Below are 26083 nucleotides of genomic sequence, written 5' to 3'. Positions count from 1 at the left end.
TTGGGGGCACCAATCGGGTTGGAGGAACTGAGTAAGGGTTTGGGGAGCATGCAGGCGGGGGAAGGCCCCGGGGCCGGACGGATTCCCGGTGGAGTTCTACAGAAAGTATGCGGACCTGTTGGCACCGCTACTAGTGAGGACCTTTAACGAGGCAAGAGAGGAGGGAACCCTGCCCCCGACAATGTCGGAGGCGACAATTTCCTTGATTCTGAAGCGAGACAAAGACCCACTGCAATGTGGATCGTACAGGCCGATTTCGCTCCTTAATGTGGACGCTAAGCTATTGGCAAAAGTGCTGGCCACGAGGATTGAGGACTGTGTCCCGGGGGTGATTCATGAGGACCAGACGGGATTTGTAAAGGGCAGGCAATTAAATACGAATGTGCGGTGGCTCTTAAACGTGATAATGATGCCATCGGAGGAGGGAGAGGCGGAGATAGTGGCAGCCATGGACGCGGAAAAGGCCTTTGACGGAGTAGAGTGGGAGTACCTCTGGGAGGTGTTGCGTAGGTTTGGGTTCGGGGGAGGGTTTATTAGCTGGGTTAAGCTCCTTTACAGCGCCCCGGTGGCAAGTGTGGTGACGAACCGGCGGAGGTCGGAGTACTTTCGGCTGTACCGAGGAACGAGGCAGGGGTGCCCTCTGTCCCCCCTGTTGTTTGCATTGGCGATCGAACCCTTGGCCATATCACTGAGGGAGTCTAATAAATGGAGGGGGGTGGTCCGCGGGGGAGAAGAGCATCAGGTGTCGCTATACGCGGACGACCTGCTGCTGTACGTGACGGACCCAATGGAGGGGATGGTGGAGGTCATGCAGACTTTGAGGGAGTTTGGGGAGTTCTCGGGCTATAAGCTCAATGTAGGGAAGAGCAAGCTTTTTGTACTACAGGCAGGGGACCAAGAAAGAGGGATAGGGGACCTACCGCTGTGGAGGGCGGAGGGGAGTTTTCGGTATCTAGTGATCCAGATAGCCAGGAGCTGGGGGGCCCTACACAGATTGAATCTGACGAGGTTGGTGAACCAAATGGAGGTGGACTTCAAAAGATGGGACATGTTGCCGCTCTCATTGGCGGGTAGAGTGCAGTCGGTCAAAATGGTGGTCCTTCCGAGGTTTTTGTTTGTGTTCCAGTGCCTCCCCATCGTGATTACCAAGGGCTTTTTCAAGAGAGTAGGCAGGAGTATTATGGGGTTTGTGTGGGCGAATAAGACCCCGAGGGTAAGGAGAGGGTTCCTGGAACGCAGTAGGGACCGAGGAGGGCTGGCGCTGCCAAACCTAGGGAGCTACTACTGGGCAGCAAACGTGGCGATGATCCGTAAGTGGGTTATGGAGGGAGAGGGGGCGGCATGGAAGAGGATGGAGATGGCGTCCTGCAAAGGAACGAGCTTGGGGGCGCTGGTGATGGCACAGCTGCCGCTCTCGCCATCAAAGTACACCACGAGCCCGGTGGTGGCGGCAACGTTAAGGATCTGGGGCCGGTGGAGACGGCATAGGGGTGCAGTGGGAGCCTCGGTGTGGTCCCCGATCAGGGGTAACCACCGGTTTGTCCCGGGGAAGATGGACGGGGGGTTCCAGGGCTGGCATCGGGCGGGGATTAGAAGAATGGGAGACCTGTTCATCGACGGGACATTTCAGAGAATTTACAGTGCAGAAGGAGGCCATTCAGCCCATCAAGTCTGCACCGGCTCTTGGAAAGAGCACCCTACCCAAGGTCAACATCTCCACCCTATCCCCATAACCCAGTAACCCCACCCAACACCAAGGGCAATTTTGGACACTAAGGGCAATTTATCATGGCCAATCCACCTAACCTGCACATCTTTGGACTGTGGGAGGAAACCGGAGCACCCGGAGGAAACCCACGCACACACGGGGAGGATGTGCAGACTCCGCACAGACAGTGACCCAAGCCGGAATCGAACCTGGGACCCTGGAGCTGTGAAGCAATTGTGTTATCCACAATGCTACCGTGCTGCCCCTAGGGGCACTGGAGGAGAAGTTTGAGCTACCCCCGGGAAATGCATTCAGATATATGCAGGTGAGGGCTTTTGTGAGGCGACAGGTGAGGGAATTCCCGCTGCTCCCGGCACAAGAAGCTCAAGATTGGGTGATCTCGGGTGTATGGGTCGGGGAGGGCAAGGTTTCGGCAATACACCAAGAGATGAAAGAAGAGGGGGAAACACTCGCAGAAGAGTTGAAGGGTAAATGGGAGGAGGAGTTGGGGGAGGAGATCGAGGAAGGTTTGTGGGCTGACGCCCTGGGTAGGGTTAATTCCTCCTCCTCATGTGCCAGGCTCAGCCTGATACAATTTAAGGTGGTTCACAGAGCGCACCTGACGGGTGCGAGGCTGAGTAGGTTCTTTGGGGTAGAGGACAGATGCGGAAGATGTTCAGGGAGCCCGGCGAACCATGTCCACATGTTCTGGACATGTCCGGCACTTGGAGGGGTTCTGGAGAGGAGTGGCGGGAGCAATATCTCAGGTGGTGAAAGTCCGGGTCAAGCCAAGCTGGGGGCTAGCAATATTTGGAGTAGTGGACGAACCGGGAGTGCAGGAGGCGAAAGAGGCCGGCATTCTGGCCTTTGCGTCCCTGATAGCCCAGCGAAGGATCTTGCTAATGTGGAAGGAGGCAAAGCCCCCTAGCATGGAGGCCTGGATAAATGACATGGCTGGGTTCATAAAGCTGGAGAGGATTAAGTTTGCCTTAAAGGGGTCTGCGCAGGGGTTCTACAGGCGGTGGCAACCGTTCCTAGACTACCTCGCGGAGCGTTAGAGGAAGGTCGGTCAGCAGCAGCAGCAACCCGGGGGGGGGGGGGGCGGAAACGAGAGACTGTTTGAGGGGACGGATGAGTGGGGGATAACATGGAGGGTGGGGGAAACTGGCACGAACGGGCGAGAGCCCGTGTATAAAGCTATGTAAATATATCACTTTACCATGTATATATCTTGCTCAGGGCGATTTTGTGTTATTTTGTTACGGGGGGGGGGGGGGGGGGGGGTTTATTGTTTGTAAGGGGGAAAATTGTTTTGTTAAAAAACTTTAATAAATATATATTTTTTTTAAAAAGAAGTCCTCGACCTTCAGTGTGTCCCCGTCCCGCCTCCATCTTTTGAAGGTGGTATCTAGCATGGCTGGGGGGAATCTGTGATTGCCGCAGATGGGGGCCATAAGGAACATTTTGGTTATCCCGAAGTGCTGTCTCAACTGGGTCCACGTTCTCAGCGTGGCCGCTACCACTGGGCTCGGTTGTTCCTTTCCAGGATGCCTCCTCCATTTGTACCCAATCTGTCGGGTCCTTGTACCCACCCCCTCACTCTCTCTGCCGTTGCTGCCCAATGCTAGTGTTGTAGGTTCGGTAAAGCCTGGCCCCCTCTGACTTTCCCTCTTTGCAGTGTCGGTTTGGGAATTCTCGGGTTCTTGCCACCCCAGACAAACGCCATGATTAGACTGTCTACGTTTTGGAAGAAGGTCTTGGGGATGAAGATCGGGATGGATCTAAACAGGAAGAGGAACCTTGGCAGTAAGTTCACCTTGATCGTCTGCACTCTCCCCGCCAGGCAGAGTGGGAGTGAGCCCCACCGTTGACGGTCTTTTCTTACTTCCTTCACCAGGCTGGTCAGGTTCCACTTGTGGATCTGTGTCCAGTCTCTGGCTATTTGGATCCCTAGGTAATGGAATCTGTTCTGGGCTGTTTTGAACTGGAGCCCCTTCAGCTCTGCCCGTCCCCCTTTTGGGTTCACTGGGAATGTCTCGCTTTTGCCCAGGTTAGGTCTGTAGCCCGAGAAGGTTTCAAACTCTTTCGGTATTTGCAGTATTGCCTTCAGTCCCTCCTGTGCCTTCGAGACATAGGGGAGCAGGTTCCAGTGGGTTAATAGTGTGTCGGCTGCTTACTGGATGCTGCTGAGGAAATTGCTGCGGGGTGGGATTTTCCATCTCTCTCGCAGCATGTTTCAAGGTGGCGGAGGTGGTCTGCCATTGGCCGGTGGCAGCCCTGTCTGGTCCCGCCGTTCTCAACAGGGTTTATAGACCATTGCCGCCAGGAAACCTGCACACGGCCGGGGTTCGGCAACAGTATTGGCTGGGAAATTCCGGCCACGATGTGATATGGCTGAAAGAATATGAAACTACATTACCTGTGTATCTCTCTGTGTTTGGCCTGTGTGTCTGCCCTTGTGTGTGTCTGTATTTCTGTGTGTGTGTTCCATTTATGCTCTGTGCGCCTGTGTTCTGTGTGTGTGTGTTTCTGTGTATGTGTATGTCCTGTGTATGTGCGTGTTTCTGTGTATGTGTTTGTTCTGTGTGTGTGTGTTTCCCACATTGGCAACCCGGGTGCGATTCCCACATTGGGTCACTGGCTGTGTGGAGTCTGCACGTTCTCCCCGTGTCTGCGACTAGGGGCTAAATCGCTGGCTTTTAAAGCAGATCAAGGCAGGCCCGAAGCACGATTCAATTCCCATCCCAGACTTCCTGAACAGGTGCCGGAATGTGGCGACCAGGGGCTTTTCCCAGTAATTTCGTTTGAGGCCTACTTGTGACAATAAGCGATTTTCATTTTCGTTTCATTTCTGTGTGTGTGTTTGTTCTGTGGTGTGTGTGTTTCTGTGGTGTGTCTGTGTGTGTGTGTGTGTTTCTGTGTATGTATTCTGTGTGTGTATTTCTGTGGTGTCTGTGTGTGTGTGTTTCTGTGGTGTCTGCGTGTTTCTGTGTATGTATTCTGTGTGTGTATTTCTGTGGTGTCTGAGTGTGTGTATGTATTCTGTGTGTGTGTGTATTTCTGTGTGCAGAGATTGTGAGGGGGAAGCCACTGTTATTTGCTCCAAGTCAGTTCCCAATATTATATGCAGAATGCTTGCAAAATGACCAGTTATGTCATGGAACAGGACATTCCTTATATAAAAAAGATTTGTTTCATATTTAAAGCATTGTTACATTTTATCAAATGGTTCCCAAATTCAAAATTATATGTATATTTTTTCCAGTTCTTGACTTTTCTCAGTGTAGGTCAGAGGTACCAGTCTCAAGTGTACGCAAAGTTCAAGCACTGAAACACGCACACATATTCACATACCCAGAAGGAAAAGCACAAATGCTGGAATACAGAACAGGTCAGGCAGCATCTGTGGAGAGAATAGATGTCCATCTCTCTCTTTGCTCACGTGCTGCCTTACCCACTCACTGATTTCAGCATTTTGTATTCAGATTTCAACCACCAGCAGATTTTTTGCTTTCTATCCATATTCAGATACGGGCTTCATGTTGTTATAGTCCACTATTCATGTTTAATCGTTCAAACAACTTTTCCCTTTTTTTTGCAGACTTAGAAGATGAAAGGTTCAAGCAGGCTAATAAACACCATAACGCTGGTCATCAACACGAACACAAGCATGAAGAAGAACATAAACATGAGCACCAACGTGGGCCTATCATTGAACACAATAATTATTGGATAATCGGGCAAAAACGCTTCAGAATGATTGTTATCAGTGAGTAGTGAGATGGCCGGGAAAACCCCAGACAGCTCCACCAATGCTCAGTATGTTTATTAAAAAAAATAGCTGATTGTTACAGCACAGAAAGGTCCTAAAGTTTAATTTCCATTTGGATGTTGTTCCTCAGTATCAAGTAAGGCAGGGGCTCCAATGTGACTGAATCAGCGCAACAAGCAAATGAAACAATTTTGCAGGCAATTCCGTGCCTCCCTCTTTTTTTATTAATAATAATCTTTATTATTGACACAAGTGATGTGTTGGGTACTCTGGATCTGTGGAGACTGCCTTTACCTTAGCAGTAACATAGACAGGCTACCAACACTTGTAATAGTACAACACTATTTTATTAAGCTAGAAACTGTTGAACATACTTTCACTGTGGGTTAACACGATGTTAGATTAAACTAAAGACCTTTGCCTGTCCTAACCAGTCTATGCACTCAGCACATGGTGAAGATCTGTGTTGTAAGCTGGAAGCTCTGTCCTTCTGAGAGGCTGCATCCTGAATGAGGGGAAAAACTGATGCCCTCTGTCTTTATAGTGAGTGTGCTCTAACTGGTGATTGTCTGCGGTGTTGTGTGTGTTGATTGGTCTTGCTGCGTGTCCATCAGTGTGTGTGTCTGCACCATGATATACTGGTGTATATTATGACATCCCCCCTTTTATTAAAAAAATGTATGTTTGTGGCAATAAATAATGTGTGGTGATAATGTTCCTAACTACGTGTGGGGTGCGAAGACATATTTACAGGACTATGTACATGAGAACTAAGCCATTTACATGGGAAGGTGCCTGGTGCAGAGAAGCAGTAACAAGATCAACACTATATATAAACCAGGGAAACGATCAAACAAAGCAACGAAACAATTCAGAGAGTCCATAAATTCAAAAAGTTCATAAATTTAGTTCAGGGGGAGGCAGAGTGACAGGGAGCTCTGCATAGTCCGTGGCAGGGTCAGCAGGAGGGCGAGGCGACACTGGAGGATCACGTGGCGAGTGTGGAACACGACAAAGGGTGGGTCGATTGCGCCGCAGAATAGAGCCATCCGGTAGACGAACCAGGAACGAGCAGGGGGCCAACTGCCAAAGGACAACAGCGGTTGCAGACCAGCCACCATCCGGAAGATGGACGCGGACGTTGTCATCTGGAGCCAGAGCAGGGAGATCAGCTGCACGGGAGTCATGAGCCGCCTTGTGCTGTGCACGAGACAGCTGCATCCAGTGAAGGACCGGAACGTGGTCGAGGTCTGGGACATGGATGGACCGCACCATCGTCCTCAGGGTGCGATTCATGAGTAATTGGGCTGGCAACAGGCCAGTGGACAGTGGGGTGGAGCGATAGGCCAGCAAGACAAGGTAGAAATCTGACCCAGCATCGAACGCCTTGCATAGGAGCCGTTTGACGATATGTACTCCTTTCTCCGCTTTGCCTTTGGATTGGGGGTACAAGGGATTGGACATCACATGGGCAAAATTGTACCGCCTGGCAAAGTTGGACCATTCTTGGCTGGCGAAGCAGGGGCCGTTGTCCGACATAACCGTGAGTGGGATGCCGTGTCGAGCAAAGGTTTCTTTACATGCACGAATGACTGCCGATGAGGTGAGGCCGTGAAACCGTATCACCTCCGGGTAATTCGAAAAGTAGTCCACGATCAGGACATAGTCTCTACCCAGCGCGTGGAACAGGTCGATGCCCACCTTGGTCCATGGTGACGTGACCAACTCGAGGCTGCAGGGTCTCACGTGGTTGGGCCGGCTGGAAGCGCTGACAAGTGGGGCAGTTGAGCACTGTGTTGGTTATGTCCCCATTAATGCCGGGCCAGTACACTGCCTCTCGGGCCCGTCGGCGGCACTTTTCCACGCCAAGGTGGCCCTCGTGTAGTTGTTCCAGGACAAGCTGGCGCATGCTATGCGGAGTGACAATGCGGTCCGGTTTTAGAAGAACTCCGTCTACTACCGCCAGATCATCTCTGACATTATAGAATTGAGGGCATTGGCCCTTGAGCCACCCGTCTGTTAGGTGGTGCATGACACGTTGTAGCAAGGGGTCAGCCGCCGTCTCGCGGCGAATTTGGACGAGGCGTTCATCCGAGGCAGGTAGATTGGAGGCCGCAAATGCCACATGGGCGTCAACCTGGCAGACAAATCCCGCTGGGTCACATGGAGTGTTGACTGACCTGGAGAGAGCGTCAGCAATGATGAGGTCCTTGCCTGGGGTGTATACCAGCTGGAAGTCGTATCGCCGGTGTTTGAGAAGAATACGCTGGAGGCGAGGCGTCATGTCGTTCAAGTCTTTCTGTATTATATTGACCAGCGGGCGATGGTCGGTCTCAACAGTGAATTGAGGAAGTCCGTAGACAGAATTGTAAAATTTAACAACACTGGTCAGAAGGTCCAGGCACTCCTTTACCATCTGTGCGTAGCGCTACTCCATGGGGGTCATCGCACGCGACGCATATGCAACGGGGGCCCATGATGAGGCCTCATCACGTTGAAGGAGCACTGCCCCAATGCCGGATTGACTGCCATCGGTCAAAATTTTGGTCTCCTTTGCTGGATCAAAGAAGGCTAAGACCGGGGCCGTGGTCAGTTTTGCCTTGAGTTCCCTCCATTCGCGCTCGCGGGCGGGGAGCCATTGGAAGTCTGTCGTCTTCCTGACCAGGTTCCTGAGAGCCGTGGTATGAGAGGCGAGGTTAGGGATGAATTTCCCTAGAAAATTGACCATGCCCAGAAATTGGAGGCCCGCCTTCTTGTCCTCTGGTGTTTTCATAGCTGTGATGGCAGCTACCTTGTCCGCATCCGGCTGCACACCCAATTGGGAGATGTGGTCCCCGAGGAACTTAATTTCTGTCTGACCAAAAGAGCATTTGGCCCTGTTGAGGCAGAGGCCATGCTCATGTATACGTCTGAATACGCGCTGGAGGCGACTAACATGCTCCTGCGGGGTGGTGGACCAGATGGTTATGTCATCGACATAGATGCAAACACCTTCAATACCTTCCATCATTTGTTCCATAATGCTATGGAACACTTCTGATGCAGAGATGATGCCAAACGGCATCCTGTTGTAACAATATCTTCCAAAGGGGGTGTTAAACGTGCAGTTTCCTGCTGGATTCATCGAGCTGGATTTGCCAGAATCCTTTTGAGGTGTCGCCTTTGGTAAAGAGCTTGGCCCGAGCCATCTCACATGTGAGCTCTTCGCGCTTGGGAATTGGATAGTGCTGTCTTATAATATTGTGATTGAGATCCTTGGGATCAATGCAAAGTCTCAATTCGCCGGAAGGCTTTTTTACACATACCATAGAACTGACCCAGTCGGTCGGTTCCGTGACTTTGGAAATCACTCCTTGGTCCTGGAGGTCCTGCAGCTGCTGCTTGAGGCGGTCCTTAAGGGGTGCTGGGACCCTGCGAGGTGCGTGCACCACAGGCGTGGCATTCGGTTTTAATAAATTCCCGTAGGTGTACAGGAGCATGGCCATGCCCTCGAAGACGTCGTGGTACTGGTTGATAATGGCGTCGAGCTGCGCCTGAAGTCAGTGTCCAGACGCGTCAGCAGGAGAGAGAGAGTGAACTCTCTGAACTGGGTTCAACAGCTTGCATGCCTGCCCGCCAAGCAGGGAGGCTTTCGAGGAGCCCACGATTTCGAAGGGAAGGATGGCTTTGCGTGACCTGTGCGTCACTTCAAGTTGGCACGAGCCGCCGGCAGCAATGGCATTGCCATTATAATCTAATAGCTGGCAGGCTGATGGCAGGATGGCTGGTTTGACACAAAGGCTTTGGAGGTCAAATCGCGCAATGAGATGGGCGGAGGCACCGGTGTCCGGGCGGAATTTAGGACCGGTTGACCGTAAGGGTGGCACACCACTCATCGTCCGGATCGATGCTGTATACCGGTAGAGGCTGGATTCTTTGCTTCGGGGACACCCTGTTTTTTGTAATGATACCGACTGGAAAAGGCGCCTTCGGGTCCTCGGTGTCAATATCGGGTAGCAGGTCCGAATCGGGCTCGGTGACCGTGGGTTGAATGGCCCGGACATTCCTGCGAGGCTGGCTGGAGCGACGAGAGTTGGCAGGCTGAGCTGATCTGCATAAAGCAGCATAGTGGCCAAGTTTGCCACATTGCAGGCATCGTCGGGATTTGGCAGGACATTGCCGTTTTAAATGGGCGGAGCCACAATTGCCGCACGTTGTTGCGTCAGTACGCTCGCTGCGCCACTGCGCATGCACGGCGCGGCTGTACGTGGTGCGTGCCTGCGTGGTGCGTGCCTGCGTAGTACGTTCGTTGACGTCGCCGCCCCCTCATTCGGTGCACACAAGTGCGGGAGTCCGCGAAAAGCGCGGCAAAAGGCCGCCCTCATCCAGGCTGAGGCCCTGGAGTTGCTCGATTGCTTGGACCCGTTCTGCCTCGTGGGGACCTTGCTGCGCCGTTTCAGCCGCTTGGATGTGGGAATAGTGGCGTGTTCATGTAGCACGCAGGTCTCGATGGCAATCGCTAGGGTGAGCTGCTTTACCTTGAGGAGCTGCTGGCGTAGGGGGTCCGACTGAACACCGAAAACGATCTGGTTGCGTATCATGGAGTCGGAGGTGGACCCGTAATTACAGGACTGCGCAAGGATGCGGAGGTGGCTGAGGAAGGACTCGAAAGGTTAATCCTTACCCTGCAAACGCTGTTGGAATACATAGCGCTCAAAACTTTCATTCACCTCGATGTCGCAGTGACTGTCAAACTTAAGGAGGACCGTCTTGAATTTTGATTTATCTTCACCATCAGCAAAGGTGAGAGAATTGAAAATGTGGATGGCATGGTCCCCGGCCGTGGATAGGAAGAGAGTGATCTTCCAGGTGCCTGAGGCAGCTTCCCGGTCTGTGGCTTCAAGGTAGAGCTGGAAGCGTTGTTTGAATATCTTCCAGTTGGCCCCTGGGTTACCGGTAATGCGGAGCGGCGGCGGCGGGCGGACGCTGTCCATTTTGCAGGATGGCTGTATGCTGGTGGAAGGCAGATCACTTGCAGGTAGGTCTAAGAAGTTCTGACGTCCCTCAACTCCTGGTATCATGTTGTGTTGAGTACTCTGGATCTGTGCAGACTGCGTTTACCTTAGCAGTAACATAGACAGGCTACCAACACTAGTAATGGTACAACACTATTTTATTAAGCTAGAAACTGTTGAACATACTGTGGGTTAACACAATGTTAGATTAAACTAAAGACCTATGCCTGTCCTAACCAGTCTATGCACTCAGCACATGGTGAAGATCTGTGTTGTAAGCTGTAAGCTCTGTCCTTCTGAGAGGCTGCATCCCGAATGAGCTGGAAAACTGATGCCCTCTGTCTTTATAGTGAGTGTGCTCTAACTGGTGATTGGCTGCGGTGTTGTGTGTGTTGATTGGTCTTGCTGTGTGTCCATCAGTGTGTGTGTCTGCACCATGATATACTGGTGTGTATTATGACAACAAGTCGGCTTACAGTAACACTGCAATGAAGTTACTGTGAAAAGCCCCTAGTCGCCAAATTCCGGAACCTGTTCGGGTACACGGAGGGAGAATTCAGAATGTCCAATTCACCTGACAGCTCGCCTTTCGGGACTTGTGGGAGGAAACTGGAGCACCCGGAGGAAACCCACGCAGACACGGGGAGAACGTGCAGACTCCGCAAAGACAGTGACTCAGCGGGGAATCGAACCTGGGACCCTGGCGCTGTGAAGCTAACCACTGTGCTACCTCCCATTACAGCCAATCCCCGAGGTCTGTTGCTGCAGATTTCAACCCCCATTCTAGCCCAACTCCCCAACAGAGACTCCCCACCACCCTCCGTATGGAAATAACTCAGGGGGTGGAGACCTTTCTGTGGAGGATTACTGACTGTATCACCATGCTGACATTGCACCCATGGGTAAATCCAACATAACGTCTTTGACAGATGAGGAGGAACTGATGGAGTAAGTCCAAAAGGCAAGTGGAATTCTGAGTTTTATACCCAAGGACATAATTCTGAACTTGCTCCAAACATTCATCAGCCTGCATTTGGCCTGCTGCTCGCAGTTCCGGAAATCCCCGGAGGATTTAGAGCTTGGAATCCCGTGTTAGGGAGGATTTAGAGCTGGGAATCCCGTGTTAGGGAGGATTTAGAGCTGGGAATCCCGTGTTAGGGAGGATTTAGAGCTGGGAATCCCGTGTTAGGGAGGATTTAGAGCTGGGAATCCCGTGTTAGGGAGGATTTAGAGCTGGGAATCCCGTGTTAGGGAGGATTTAGAGCCGTGGAAAGGATAAACACGGATTCAATGGAATCATACCTGGAATGAGAGGGTATAGGTTAAGACTCACTGTGACACAAATGTAAGATTAGCAGGCCAGAGGGGAAGTAAGATTTTTCTTTCACAATCTGAAGATTGTGGGCAACACGGTGGCACGGTGGTTAGCACAGTTGCATCACAGCGCCAGGGTCCCAGGTTCGATTCCTGGCCTGGGTCACTGTCTGTGCGGAGTCTGCACGTTCTCCCCGTGTGTGCGTGGGTTTCCTCCGGGTGCTCCGGTTTCCCTCCCACAGTCCAAAGATGTGCAGGTTAGGTGGATGGGCCATGATAAATTTCCCTTAGTGTCCAAAGGGGTTGGGTGATGTTGCTGGGTTGTGGGTATAGGTGTGGGCTTAAGTGGGGTGCTCTTTCCAGGGTCCGGTGCGGACTTGATGGGCCGAATGGCCTCCTACTGCACTGTTAATTCTATGATTCTGTCATTCTAAACATGAAATTCCTTTCAGAAACCCAGGTAGAGACTGGAATGTTGTCAATAGAATTGTACAATTATTTGTAAAGGAGGAATATGAAGGGACGCAGGAGAAAGACCGAAAAATTGAATTAGAGTTGACCGCTCCAGTTGTTAAGCTCGTGCCAGCTATGACACTGAGAACAAAAGTTTTTGTGGCTATAAACAGGCAGAAAAAAAACTGCCAAATCAGAAGATGCTGAAGATAGAAAGTTGTCTGGAAACCTTTGCCATTCTCGTTCTCTGCTCCACAATTGGTGCCCAGTCTGAGATTAGCAAACTCAGCACCAACCACGGATTGAGCCTTGCTGGTCTGTACGGTCAGTGCAACACCCTGGGCTGGATTTGATGGCCCTCCGGGGATGGGTTAGCAGGTCGGGGTGGGGTTGATGGGGCTGTGAAATCGGTGACGTGCTTGCGGTGTCATTCCCAGCTCCCAACCACAGGGATTTTACAGACAGTTCTCGCTCCCCTAACATTGGCCTGGCTGAAATCAGCACAAACTACAGATTGCTCTGAGACCTTCTATTCCAATGGCTGAGACTTTAGCCCGTTCCTAAATCATTTCATCTCCACATCTTGTCTTCGGTCTTTCTCCTATGTCCCTTCATATTCCTCCTTTGTACAATACTATTGACAACATTCCAGTCTCTATCTGCATTTCTGAAAGGAACTTCATGTTCTCACAATCTTCAGCGTGAAAGAAAAATCCTGGGCGGGATTCTCTGATCCTGAGGCTAAGTGTTGACGCCGTCCTAAACACCGTCGCGTTTCCCGGCGGCGTCAACGTGGCCTCAGGATCAACAATTCTGGCCCCTACAGGGGGCCAGCACAGCACTGGAGCGACACACGCCGTTCCAGCTGCTGATCCCGGCGTCAACTGGGCGCCGCGGGGTCCGTGCATGCGCAGTGGCTCTCTGCTCCGCGCTGGCGAGGGGAGAATTAACAATCACACTCTCCTATAAATTCATAGCGTTCATTTCCCCATGCTGCAGCATGAATTTGAAGTTACTCCTAAAAGCTGGTAAAGAAGTAGTGTTAAGAACAGGCACTTTGCAATTTTAACATGCAATGATTCTAACCCCTGGATTGCTGATGGATAGTTAAAGTGGAGATTTGAAACTTTCCAACGCTCCTTTTTCCTTCCGCAGTGAGATGAAACTGGATCCTGTTGAAAGTGGAAGAGTTTGTCTCCTTTAAATAGAGAACATACAGGAATATTCTCATCTGCTGTTAATGGGAAAGGAGTGAAACGCTTCCGATTAATATTCTTTTTCACAAAGCTGTATCACAGAATCACAGAATAATACAGTGCAGAAGAGTCCTTTCGGCCCATCGAGTCTGCAGCGACACGTAAAAAACACCGGACCTGCCCACCTAATCCCATTTGCCAGCACTTGGCCCATAGCCTTGAATGTTATGGAACATAGAATTTACAGTGCAGAAGGAGGCCATTTGGCCCATCAAGTCTGCACCAGCCCTTGGAAGGATCACCCTACTTAAGCCCACACCTCCACCCTATCCCCGGAATCCAGTCACACCACCTAACCTTTTTTGGACACTAAGGGGCAACTCTGGCCCAATTGCACACGCACAGAAAAATGCCAGATGGCACTGCCAGGCTGGCACCCAGGTGGCACTGCCCAATATGCCAGACTGGCACTACCAGGGCAACCAGGTGCCCAGTGGCACATGAACCAGATCGTGTCCAGCACCACAAGCCGGGAGCCTCGCTCTCTGTTTGATGCCTGGCACGAACCTCGTTTCGGGTTCTCCAGGAATAACGGGATGTATACCAGGCACAATGCGAGTGGAGAATGACCCCATAGAGTAGAGAGAGATTTGTAATAGCATGCGCAATCCATTCACATAAAGTGCATTTATAACTACAGTTTATTTCACCTGATTTTCGGCAGCGTACACGGCTGGAGAATCTCCCCCAACGTTTTGAGTTGAATATGACTCTTTGGAACTCTTCTTTGACTTGAAATGTTAAATCCTGTTTTACTCTCCAAGGATGCTGCCATAGCTGCTGAGTTTTTCCAGCACTTCCTGTTGTAATTTCAAATTTCCAACATTTTGCTGTATTTTTCTTTTACTGGGTTATGAGGATAGGATTGAAGTGTGGTCTTAAGTAGGGTGCTCTTTCCAAGGGCCGGTGCAGACTCGATAGGCTGAATGGCCTCCTCTTGCACTGTAAATTCTATGATATCAGAATAAGGAGATCAGTCTTGTTACATCATGGATCATAGCACTTGTAGAGAATATAAAGTACTTTTAGTGAATCGTACATTACCTCTTTGGGAGTGTATTAAGTATTCAGGTATGAAGTTGCAAACTAACGTGTTTGTGCGCCAACCAGATGCTATATATGTCAGTTTTAATTTCTGCTCCCTTTCTTTCCAGTTATTTTAGCTGTTATCGTGTGTTTTATTATAATACTGATATTGGCCTGCTTTCTTCATCCGAAAAAGAATGTAAAGAAACCGTAAGTATGACGCAGGCACATTGTACACACTCAAATCATCACGTTAAGTTGGGATAGCTTTTGGAAATGTCTGATTTATAAGTTGCAAACATTGCTACAGCCCTAACAGAAATGGGAAAATGTTACTGTACCTGATTGAGAGAGAAAATGACTGACGGTTTCAGAACTCTGCTGTGATACCCCGACCACGTCATTTGTACATTAGAGAGCACCTTGCATTAATCTCAGACCTCTCAGAATGCCTCAGAGTGTCTCACATACAATGAAATTACTCTGAGGTGCAACAGGTATTATATAGGCCTGTCTCATCATAATACACACATCGGGAGTAATTTAATTGCCGTGTTGCGCTTAAGCGAGAGCGCGACAAGACCGTTAGATCACCGGAGAGGCCAAAAACAATAATCGCGCCGGGCGCCGATTGGTTTGAGATCTAACCGGCCCGCTCCCATTGGCGAAATCAGGAACCCGCCATGGTGTGGCGAGAAACCAATAATCACCATTTAAACCCAATCTCCATACAATTAACGGGAGCAACCCCCTACCAAACGGCCTCCCATGATCTCACCACCTCCCGGCAAGTGGTCACGCGGGCACCGATTAGTACACCTTTATAAAAATGTGGAGGTGGTGGAATGGCTGCTGCAGGGACCCGAGGAGGTGGGAAGTCATCTTCACTCCCAAGAATGAGCCCGGGGATGGGGTGTGCTCGGGACCCCCCAGGGGCCAATCGCAGTCGGGTGGCCCACCATCGGGGGGGGGGGGGGGGACATGGCCACCCATGGCCTCGTTGGTTGTGGGGGTGGGGTGGAGGGAGATGGGTGCCCCAACGCCTGCGAGAATGCCATGCCAACCCCCTTGAGTGTTCCCATTCTAGGGGAAGCCCCAGGCTGCCAGCCCCACGAACGACCCACAACTCTCACTGACCGCAGAGATCTCTGTTTGCACGGCTTAATGCTATTGCTAATTGGGAATTGCCAGTAATAGTTAAGTGAGCACTTCACACATCCCAAGTGGATCCCTGCGGGTAGGCATGCCATGTAGCATGTGGCAGTTATTGCCTAACATCCCAACCGTAGAGCCAGGGAGGCCCTCATACTCGCCTGTTTCACATAGGACATGGCCTCATCCTTCATTCCACCGCCTCCCCACCCTCCTTCCCCCCCATTACTCAGCCTTCCCCCGACCTTCCCCTCCTCCCTCCCCATCCCTCACCCTTCCCCCTCTCCCAGGGACAGCTGGATCAAGCCCCAGCTGCCCCAACGTCATCTGACCAGCCTTGTCAGCCCTGGCAGCTCCCCAATGTCTGCAGCACAATGTTGACATCCTTAGCGATGCTCCTCTGTGATTGGGAGATGCCCCGCAGTGCCTTGGCAATGCACAACTGAGATTGGGACATGCACCGCAGTGCCTCATCAAGGTCCACCTGGTACTGGGTAATGTCCCCCAGCAACTGGGACATGCTGTTGATGCACCCAGCCATGGCCGGCACTGACTGAGCCTCGCCTTGGACACCTCCACTCATGCTGCTGACGTTGTACACCGAGCTCTCCACTTGGGTCACCACCCTAGCAGTGTTGGCCTCGGTGCCACTCACAGCCGGCGCTTTCTCCTGTGCCCGTAGTCTCTGCCCTCCCGTCAGCTAGAGTGTCGCTGACACCACCCTCAGAATCAGTGGCATAGCTGCCAGCTGTGTGGGGTTGGCTGTACAGGAGCGGTTTATGTGCTTATTAGCAGGGGGCTGGCGAGCGCGGTCCCGGGACATCAGCCGGCAGGACAGTCATTTGCGGCGTGAAGTTCATGGGGCCTCGTGAAGTGGACCAATTAACATTTTATAGCGGTGATGGCCGGGCCTCGGGAAGCTTACTGCAGTTCCTGCTCGCTACCACACTTTGAAACTTTATCTTTAAATCACTCCCATTATCTCAAAGGAGATAGTGAGGTGAATAAGCAGTTTATCTGTTCTTGGTGGTGTTGGTTGGGGGAGGAATGTTGATCAGGACTCCAGCAGTTCTTCTAGCTCATCCTTGAATAATACCAGTCCTCGTCCGGTTGCGGCGATGCGGAGCTAAGCCGCACGTTTCGGCAGCTCCCGCGACAACGGACTTTTGGGCTCTCCGGAGGAGCCCCAACGGAGCTTTTTTTGAATTAATCCCGTGTGGGAAGGTGCAGTAAGGTCTCCCCTTACGATATATGGCCGAGATCAGCGGTGGAACGACGAGAAAAGAGGCCCTGGAGCAGAGACTAAAACGAGGGCTGAGTTTTGAATTTGGTGCTTTTTGAGTGCGATAGTGAGAGTTTGGTGACCGAGGGAGTGCTGAATTTGGTGCTTTTTGAGTGCGATAGTGAGAGTTTGGTGACCGAGGGAGTTAGGTGAGGAGGGAGTAAGGTGCTCCTTTCATTTTGTTTCCGACATTTCCGCAAAGAGTGCAAAGAGAGCCAGGTGTTTACAGGAAGTGTAGCTGACTGGGAGCAGAGTCGGAGGGCGGAGATCTAGTTAGTCCACACAGCAGCTATATTCTTTAAGGTAAGAGGGGATGGAGGCTAGGCCAGTTACATGCTCCTCCTGTAGGATGTGGGTGGTGAGGGATACCACCGGTGTCCCCACTGACTATACCTGCGGGAAGTGCACCCAACTTCAGCTCCTCAAAGACCGTGTTAGGGAACTGGAGCTGAAGCTGGATGAACTTCGGATCATCCGGGAGGCAGAGGGGGTGATTGAGAAGAGTTACAGGGAGGTAACCACACCCAAGGTACAGGACAAGAATAGCTGGGTTACAGTCAGGGGGAAAAAAACAAACAGGCAGACAGTGCAGGGATCCCTCGTGGCCGTTCCCCTTCAAAACAAGTATACCGTTTTGGATGCTGTTGGGGGGGATGACCTACCGGGGGAAGGCCCTAGCGGCCAGGTCTCTGGCACTGTGTCTGGCTCTGGGGCTCAGAAGGGAAGGGGGGAGAATAGAAAAGCAATAGTTGTAGGAGATTCAATGGTTAGGGGAATAGATAGGAGATTCTGTGGTCGCGAGCGAGACTCCCGGAAGGTATGTTGCCTCCCGGGTGCCAGGGCCAGGGATGTCTCGGATCGTGTCTTCAGGATCCTTAAGGGGGAGGGGGAGCAGCCAGAAGTCGTGGTGCACATTGGTACCAACGACATAGGTAGGAAAAGGGGTGTGGAGGTAATAAACAAGTTTAGGGAGTTAGGCTGGAAGTTGAAAGTCAGGACAGACAGAGTTGTCATCTCTGGTTTGTTGCCGGTGCCACGTGATAGCGAGGCTAGGAATAGGGAGAGAGTGCAGTTGAACACGTGGCTGCAGGAATGGTGTAGGAGGGAGGGCTTCAGGTATTTGGATAATTGGAGCGCATTCTGGGGAAGGTGGGACCTGTACAAGCAGGACGGGTTGCATCTGAACCAGAGGGGCACCAATATCCTGGGAGGGAGGTTTGCTAGTACTCTTCGGGAGGGTTTAAACTAATTTGGCAGGGGAATGGGAACCGGATTTGTAGTCCAGCAACTAAGGTAGCCGATATTCAGGACGCCAAAGCATGTAATGAGGCAGTGGGGAAGGGAACACTGACAAAGGAGAGTATTTGCAGGCACGGAGATGGGTTGAAGTGTGTATACTTCAACGCAAGAAGCATCAGGAATAAGGTGGGTGAACTTAAGGCATGGATCGGTACTTGGGACTACGATGTGGTGGCCATCACGGAAACTTGGATAGAAGAGGGGCAGAAATGGTTGTTGGAGGTCCCTGGTTATAGATGTTTCAATAAGATTAGGGAGGGTGGTAAAAGAGGTGGGGGGGTGGCATTATTAATTAGAGATAGTATAACAGCTGCAGAAAGGCAGTTCGAGGAGTATCACCCTATTGAGGTAGTATGGGTTGAAGTCAGAAATAGGAAAGGAGCAGTCACCTTGTTAGGAGTTTTCTATAGGCCCCCCAATAGTAGCAGAGATGTGGAGGAACAGATTGGGAAACAGATTTTGGAAAGGTGCAGAAGTCATAGGGTGGTAGTCATGGGCGACTTTAACTTCCCAAATATTGAGTGGAAACTCTTTAGATCAAATAGTTTGGATGGGGTGGTGTTTGTGCAGTGTGTCCAGGAAGCTTTTCTAACACAGTATGTAGATTGTCCAACCAGAGGAGGGGCAATATTGGATTTAGTACTGGGTAATGAACCAGGGCAAGTGATAGATTTGTTAGTGGGGGAGCATTTTGGAGATAGTGACTACAATTCTGTGACTTTCACTTTAGTAATGGAGAGGGATAGGTACGTGCAACAGGGCAAGGTTTACAATTGGGGGAAGGGTAAATACGATGTTGTCAGACAAGAATTGAAGTGCATAAGTTGGGAACATAGGCTGGCAGGGAAGGACACAAGTGAAATGTGGAACTTGTTCAAGGAACAGGTGCTACGTGTCCTTGATATGTATGTCCCTGTCAGGCAGGGAAGAGATGGTCGAGTGAGGGAACCATGGTTGACAAGAGAGGTTGAATGTCTTGTTAAGAGGAAAAAGGTGACTTATGTAAGGCTGAGGAAACAAGGTTCAGACAGGGCATTGGAGGGATACAAGATAGCCAGGAGGGAACTGAAGAAAGGGATTAGGAGAGCTAAGAGAGGGCATGAACAATCTTTGGCGGGTAGGATCAAAGAAAACCCCAAGGCCTTTTACACATATGTGAGAAATATGAGAATGACTAGAGCGAGGGTAGGTCCGATCAAGGACAGTAGCGGGAGATTGTGTATTGAGTCTGAAGAGATAGGAGAGGTCTTGAACGAGTACTTTTCTTCTGTATTTACAAATGAGAGGGGCGATATTGTTGGAGAGGACAGTGTGAAACAGATTGGTAAGCTCGAGGAAATACTTGTTAGGAAGGAAGATGTGTTGGGCATTTTGAAAAACTTGAGGATAGACAAGTCCCCCGGGCCTGACGGGTTATATCCAAGGATTCTATGGGAAGCAAGAGATGAAATTGCAGAGCCGTTGGCAATTATCTTTTCGTCCTCACTGTCAACAGGGGTGGTACCAGGGGATTGGAGAGTGGCGAATGTCGTGCCCCTGTTCAAAAAAGGAACTAGGGATAACCCTGGGAATTACAGGCCAGTTAGTCTTACTTCGGTGGTAGGCAAAGTAATGGAAAGGGTACTGAAGGATAGGATTTCTGAGCATCTGGAAAGACACTGCTTGATTAGGGATAGTCAGCACGGATTTGTGAGGGGTAGGTCTTGCCTTACAAGTCTTATTGAATTCTTTGAGGAGGTGACCAAGCATGTGGATGAAGGTAAAGCAGTGGATGTAGTGTACATGGATTTTAGTAAGGCATTTGATAAAGTTCCCCATGGTAGGCTTCTGCACAAAGTAAGGAGGCATGGGATAGTGGGAAATTTGGCCAGTTGGATAACGAACTGGCTAACCGATAGAAGTCAGAGAGTGGTGGTGGATGGCAAATATTCAGCCTGGATCCCAGTTACCAGTGGCGTACCGCAGGGATCAGTTCTGGGTCCTCTGCTGTTTGTGATTTTCATTAATGACTTGGATGAGGGAGTTGAAGGGTGGGTCAGTAAATTTGCAGACGATACGAAGATTGGTGGAGTTGTGGATAGTAAGGAGGGCTGTTGTCGGCTGCAAAGAGACATAGATAGGATGCAGAGCTGGGCTGAGAAGTGGCAGATGGAGTTTAACCCTGAAAAGTGTGAGGTTGTCCATTTTGGAAGGACAAATATGAATGCGGAATACAGGGTTAACGGTAGAGTTCTTGGCATTGTGGAGGAGCAGAGAGACCTTGGGGTCTATGTTCACACATCTTTGAAAGTTGCCACTCAAGTGGATAGAGCTGTGAAGAAGGCCTATGGTGTGCTCGCGTTCATTAACAGAGGGATTGAATTTAAGAGCCGTGAGGTGATGATGCAGCTGTACAAAACTTTGGTAAGGCCACATTTGGAGTACTGTGTACAGTTCTGGTCGCCTCATTTTAGGAAGGATGTGGAAGCTCTGGAAAAGGTGCAAAGAAGATTTACCAGGATGTTGCCTGGAATGGAGAGTAGGTCTTACGAGGAAAGGTTGAGGGTGCTAGGCCTTTTCTCATTAGAGTGGAGAAGGATGAGGGGCGACTTGATAGAGGTTTATAAGATGATCAGGGGAATAGATAGAGTAGACAGTCAGAGACTTTTTCCCCAGGTGGAACACACCATTACAAGGGGACATAAATTTAAGGTGAAAGGTGGAAGATATAGGAGGGATATCAGAGGTAGGTTCTTTACCCAGAGAGTAGTGGGGGCATGGAATGCACTGCCTGTGGAAGTAGTTGAGTCAGAAACATTAGTGACCTTCAAGCAGCTGTTGGATAGGTACATGGATTACGGGAAAATTATATAGTGTAGATTTATTTGTTCTTAAGGGCAGCACGGTAGCATTGTGGATAGCACAATTGCTTCACAGATCCATGGTCCCAGGTTCGATTTCGGCTTGGGTCCTTGTCTGTGTGGAGTCTGCACGTCCTCCCCGTGTCTGCGTGGGTTTCCTCCGGGTGCTCCGGTTTCCTCCCACAGTCCAAATATGTGCGGGTTAGGTGAATTGGCCAATGATAAATTGCCCTTAATGTCCAAATTGCCCTTGGTGTTGGGTGGAGGTGTTGAGTTTGGGTAGGGTGCTCTTTCCAAGAGCTGGTGCAGACTCAGGGGGCCGAATGGCCTCCTTCTGCACTGTAGATTCAATGATAATCTATGATTAATCTAGGACAAAGGTTCGGCACAACATCGTGGGCCGAAGGGCCTGTTCTGTGCTGTATTTTCTATGTTCTATGAGGGGAAAAAAGCAAGATGGCGGAGGGCGGAGAGCGAGCAGCGTGGGGGCCAGACCAGCAGGAGTTCCTCAAGCGATGTGTGGAGGAGCTGAAAAAGGAGGTGCTGGCGCCAATGCTGTTGGCGATCGAGGGGCTGAAGGAGACCCAGAAGACCCAGGCGGTGGAGCTTCGTGAGGTGAATGATAAAGTGAATACCAACGAGGACGAGATCCTGGGCCTGGCGGTAAAAATGGCGCACGAGGCGGTGCACAGGAGGTGGGCCGAGAGAATTGAGGTCCTGGAGAACAGGTCGAGGAGGAAGAACCTCCGGATTCTGGGTCTTCCCGAAGGAGTGGAGGGAGCTGATGCCGGGGTGTACGTGAGTACGATGCTCCATTCGCTGATGGGTGCGGAGGCCTCTCCGAGCCCCCTGGAGCTGGAAGAGGCTCACCGGGTCCTGGCGAGGAGACCCAAGGCCGACGAGCCGCCAAGGGCGATAGTGGCAAGGTTCCATCGCTTCGCGGACAAAGAAAGTGTGCTGAGATGGGCCAAGAAGGTGCGGAGCAGTAGATGGGAGAACGCGGTGATCCGAGTTTACCAGGATTGGAACGCAGAGGTTGCAAGGAGGAGAGCTGGCTTCAACCGGGCCAAGGCGGTGCTGCATAAAAAAAAGAGTCAGGTTCGGCATGCTGCAGCCTGCGCGACTGTGGGTCACTTATCAGGGCCGACACCATTATTTTGAAACGCCAGAAGAGGCTTGGACCTTTATTCAGACGGAAAAACTGGACTCGAACTGAGGGGATGTGGTTGTGGGGGGAGATGTTGGTTGTATATGGGGCTGTAAAGATGGGCAAAGAATACTTCATGGGTGGGATGATGGATGGGGATGTGGGTAGAGTTCTGGTTAAAATTCCTAAAATTTCCCTTTTTTCTTTTCTGTAGACGAGATGATGATGATGGGGAATGTGGGCGTCGGTGCTGGAGGGAGGTGAGACTCGGGGATGGGGGAATTGGGATAAGGCCGCAACAGGAGCTGCGCCACAGGGGGCGGGGCTGGTTCAGGAAAGCGCGGGCTTTTTCCAGCACCCCAGAAAAAAGGGAGGGGGGGATGGAGGAAGGTAAGGAGGAGGAGAGACTCCCACACGGGGAGATCAACGGGAAGGCGGGGGAAGCCGGGGTCAGCAGAAGTCAGCTGACTCACGGAAGTAATATGGGGGGAGCAAAAGAGCTAGATGTGGATCTAGCCGGGGGGGGGGGGGCACTAGGGTTGCTACTGCACTGTCCGAAGGGGAACTGAAAATGGAAGAGGTGGTTGGGGCGGGGGTTCCCCGCCTGGGGGGGACTGGAGGGTGCGGGAGGCGCGAGCACGGGACTGGCCTAAGATAGGAGATGGCTAGTCGGTGGGGCGGGGGGGGGGGGGGGGTAACCCCCCAATCCGGCTGATCACGTGGACTGTGAGAGGCCTAAATGGGCCGGTTAAGAGGGTCCGAGTGTTCGCGCACCTAAAGGGACTGAAGGCAGACGTGGTCATGCTTCAGGAGACACATCTGAAGGTGGCAGATCAGGTCAGGTTAAGGAAGGGATGGGTGGGACAGGTGTTCCATTCGGGGCTGGATGCGAAGAATAGAGGGGTGGCAATACTGGTGGGAAAGCGGCTGTCGTTCGAGACCAAGAACATAGTAGCGGACAAGGGAGGCCGATACGTGATGGTGAGCGGTAGGTTGCAGGGGACGGAGGTGGTACTGGTAAATGTATGCGCCCCGAACTGGGACGATGCTGGATTCATGAAACGGATGTTGGGGGGTATTCCAGACCTGGAGGTAGGGAGCTTGATAATGGGTGGGGATTTTAACACGGTGCTGGACCCAGCACTAGATCGCTCCAGATCTAGGACGGGGAAGAGGCCGGCGGCGGCCAAGGTGCTTAGGGGGTTCATGGACCAGATAGGGGGAGTAGATCCGTGGAGATTTGCCAGGCCTTTGGCCAGAGAATTTTCTTTTTTCTCCCACGTACATAAGGCCTACTCCCGGATAGATTTTTTTTGTTCTGGGCAGGGCATTGATCCCAAAAGTGGAGGGAACGGAGTATTCGGCCATAGCCATTTCAGACCATGCCCCGCATTGGGTGGAGTTAGAGCTGGGGGAGGAGAGGGTCCAACGCCCGCTGTGGAGGTTGGATGTGGGACTGCTGGCAGACGAGGAAGGGTGCGGGGGTGTATTGAAAGATATCTGGAGGCCAACGACAACGGGGAGGTGCAGGTGGGAGTAGTATGGGAGGTGCTGAAGGCGATGGTCAGGGGAGAGTTAATCTCCATCAGGGCTCATAGGGTGAAGAGAGAGGTTAGGGAAAGGGAGAGGTTAGTGGGGGAGATTTTAAGGGTGGACAGGAGCTATGCAGAGGCTCCTGATGAGGGACTACTCAGGGAGAGACGAAGTCTCCAGACGGAGTTCGACCTGTTGACCACAGGGAAGGCAGAGGCACAGTGGAGGAAGGTACAGGGGGCGATATATGAATATGGGGAGAAGGCGAGTCGGATGCTGGCACATCAGCTCCGTAAGAGGATGGCAGCGAGGGAAATAGGCGGAGTCAAAGATGGCAGGGGAACTACGGTGCGGAGTGTGGGGAAAGTGAATGAGGTTTTTAAGGCCTTTTACGAGGAGCTGTATAGGTCCCAGCCCCCAGGGGGAAAAGAGGTGCTGCGGCAATTCTTGGACCAATTGAGGTTCCCAAGGGTGGAGGAGCAGGAGGTGGCTGGTTTGGGGGCGCCAATTGGGGTGGAGGAGCTGGTTAAAGGACTGGGGAGTATGCAGGCAGGGAAGGCCCTGGGGCCGGATGGGTTCCCGGTGGAGTTTTACAGGAAGTATGTAGACCTGTTAGCCCCATTGCTGGTAAGGACCTTCAATGAAGCAAGGGAGGGGGGGATCCTGCCCCTGACAATGTCTGTCGTATAGACCGATCTAGTTCCTTAATGTAGATGCTAAGCTGCTGGCGAAAATGTTGGCCATGAGGATTGAGGACTGTGTCCCGGGGGTAATTCACGAGGACCAGATGGGATTCGTAAAGGGTAGGCAGTTAAACACTAATGTGCGAAGGCTCCTAAATGTGATTATGATGCCATCGGTGGAGGGAGAAGTGGAGATAGTGACAGCCATGGACACGGAGAAGGCCATTGATCGGGTAGAGTGGGAGTATCTCTGGGAAGTGTTGAGGAGGTTTGGGTTCGGGGGAGGGTTTATTAGTTGGGTCAAGCTCCTGTATAAAGCCCCGGTGGCGAGTGTGGTCACGAACCGGCGGAGGTCGGAGTATTTCCGGCTGTATCGAGGGACGAGGCAGGGGTGCCCCCTGTCCCCTCTACTGTTTGCATTAGCAATTGAACCTTTGGCCATGGCGTTAAGGGAGTCGGGGAAATGGAAGGGGGTGGTTCGAGGGGGAGAGACCTGTTGCTGTACTTGGCGGATCCAGTGGAGGGGATGGTTGAGGTAATGCAGACCCTACGGGAGTTTGGAGACTTTTCGGGCTATAAGCTCAATGTGGGAAAGAGTGAGCTCTTTGTGATCCAGCCGGGGGACCAGGGAAGAGGGATAGACGACCTACCATTGAGGAGGGCGGAAAGGAGCTTTCGATACTTGGGGATTCAGGTAGCTAGGAGCTGGGGGGGCACTGCACAAACTTAATTTGACGCTGTTGGTGGAACAGATGGAGGAGGATTTTAAAAGGTGGGACATGTTGCCACTCTCGCTGGCGGGTCGGGTACAGTCGATTAAAATGGTGGTTCTCCCGAGGTTTCTTTTTGTATTCCAATGCCTCCCAATTGTGATTACTAAGGCCTTCTTTAAGAGGGTAAGCAGGAGCATTATGGGATTTGTGTGGGCGAGCAAGACCCCGAGGGCAAGGAGGGGGTTCCTGGAGCGTAGCAGAGATAGAGGAGGGTTGGTGTTGCCGAACTTGGGTGGGTACTATTGGGCAGCCAACGTGGCAATGATCCGTAAATGGGTGATGGAGGGAGAGGGGACGGCGTGGAAGAGGTTGGAGATGGCGTCCTGCAAAAGAACGAGCCTGGGGGCACTGGTGACGGCACCGCTGCCGCTCTCGCCAACAAGGTACACCACGAGCCCGGTGGTGGCAGCAACGCTAAAGATCTGGGGGCAGTGGAGACGGCACAGGGGTGCGATAGGAGCTTCGGTGTGGGCCCCGATCAGAGACAACCATCGGTTTGTCCCAGGAAGGATGGACGGGGGGTTTCAGAGCTGGCATCGGGCAGGGATTAGAAGATTGGGAGACCTGTTCATTGACGGGACATTTGCGAGTTTAGGGGCGCTGGAGGAGAAGTTTGGGCTACCCTTGGGAAACGCTTTCAGGTACATGTAGGTGAGGGTGTTTGTGAGGCGGTAGGTGAGGGAATTTCCGCTACTCCCGGCACAGGGGGTTCAAGACAGGGTGATTTCGGGCGTATGGGTTGGAGAGGGCAAGGTGTCGGCGATATACCAGGAGATGAAAGAAGAGGGGGAGGCTTTGGTAGAGGAGCTGAAGGGTAAATAGGAGGAGGAGTTGGGGGAGGAGATTGAGGA

At 51.7% G+C, this 26083-nt stretch overlaps 1 protein-coding gene across 3 annotated transcripts in view; it reads left to right on the top strand.

Moving 5' to 3' along the window:
• The window catches only part of LOC140403122 (uncharacterized), a 164501-nt gene that overhangs the window by 123170 nt on the left and 15248 nt on the right, over window positions 1–26083 (top strand). For all 3 annotated transcript variants that reach the window (XM_072490766.1, XM_072490765.1, XM_072490764.1), the window contains 2 exons: window positions 5310–5477; window positions 14652–14733. In XM_072490766.1, coding sequence (XP_072346867.1) covers window positions 5310–5477; window positions 14652–14733 — 250 coding nt within the window. The remainder of the gene's footprint in view (window positions 1–5309; window positions 5478–14651; window positions 14734–26083) is intronic.

The sequence above is a fragment of the Scyliorhinus torazame genome, chromosome 27 (assembly GCF_047496885.1).
Source record: "Scyliorhinus torazame isolate Kashiwa2021f chromosome 27, sScyTor2.1, whole genome shotgun sequence".
NCBI lineage: Eukaryota > Metazoa > Chordata > Chondrichthyes > Carcharhiniformes > Scyliorhinidae > Scyliorhinus > Scyliorhinus torazame.
Note: the sequence above shows the minus strand (reverse complement) of the source record. Positions and strands in the feature narration are given on the sequence as shown.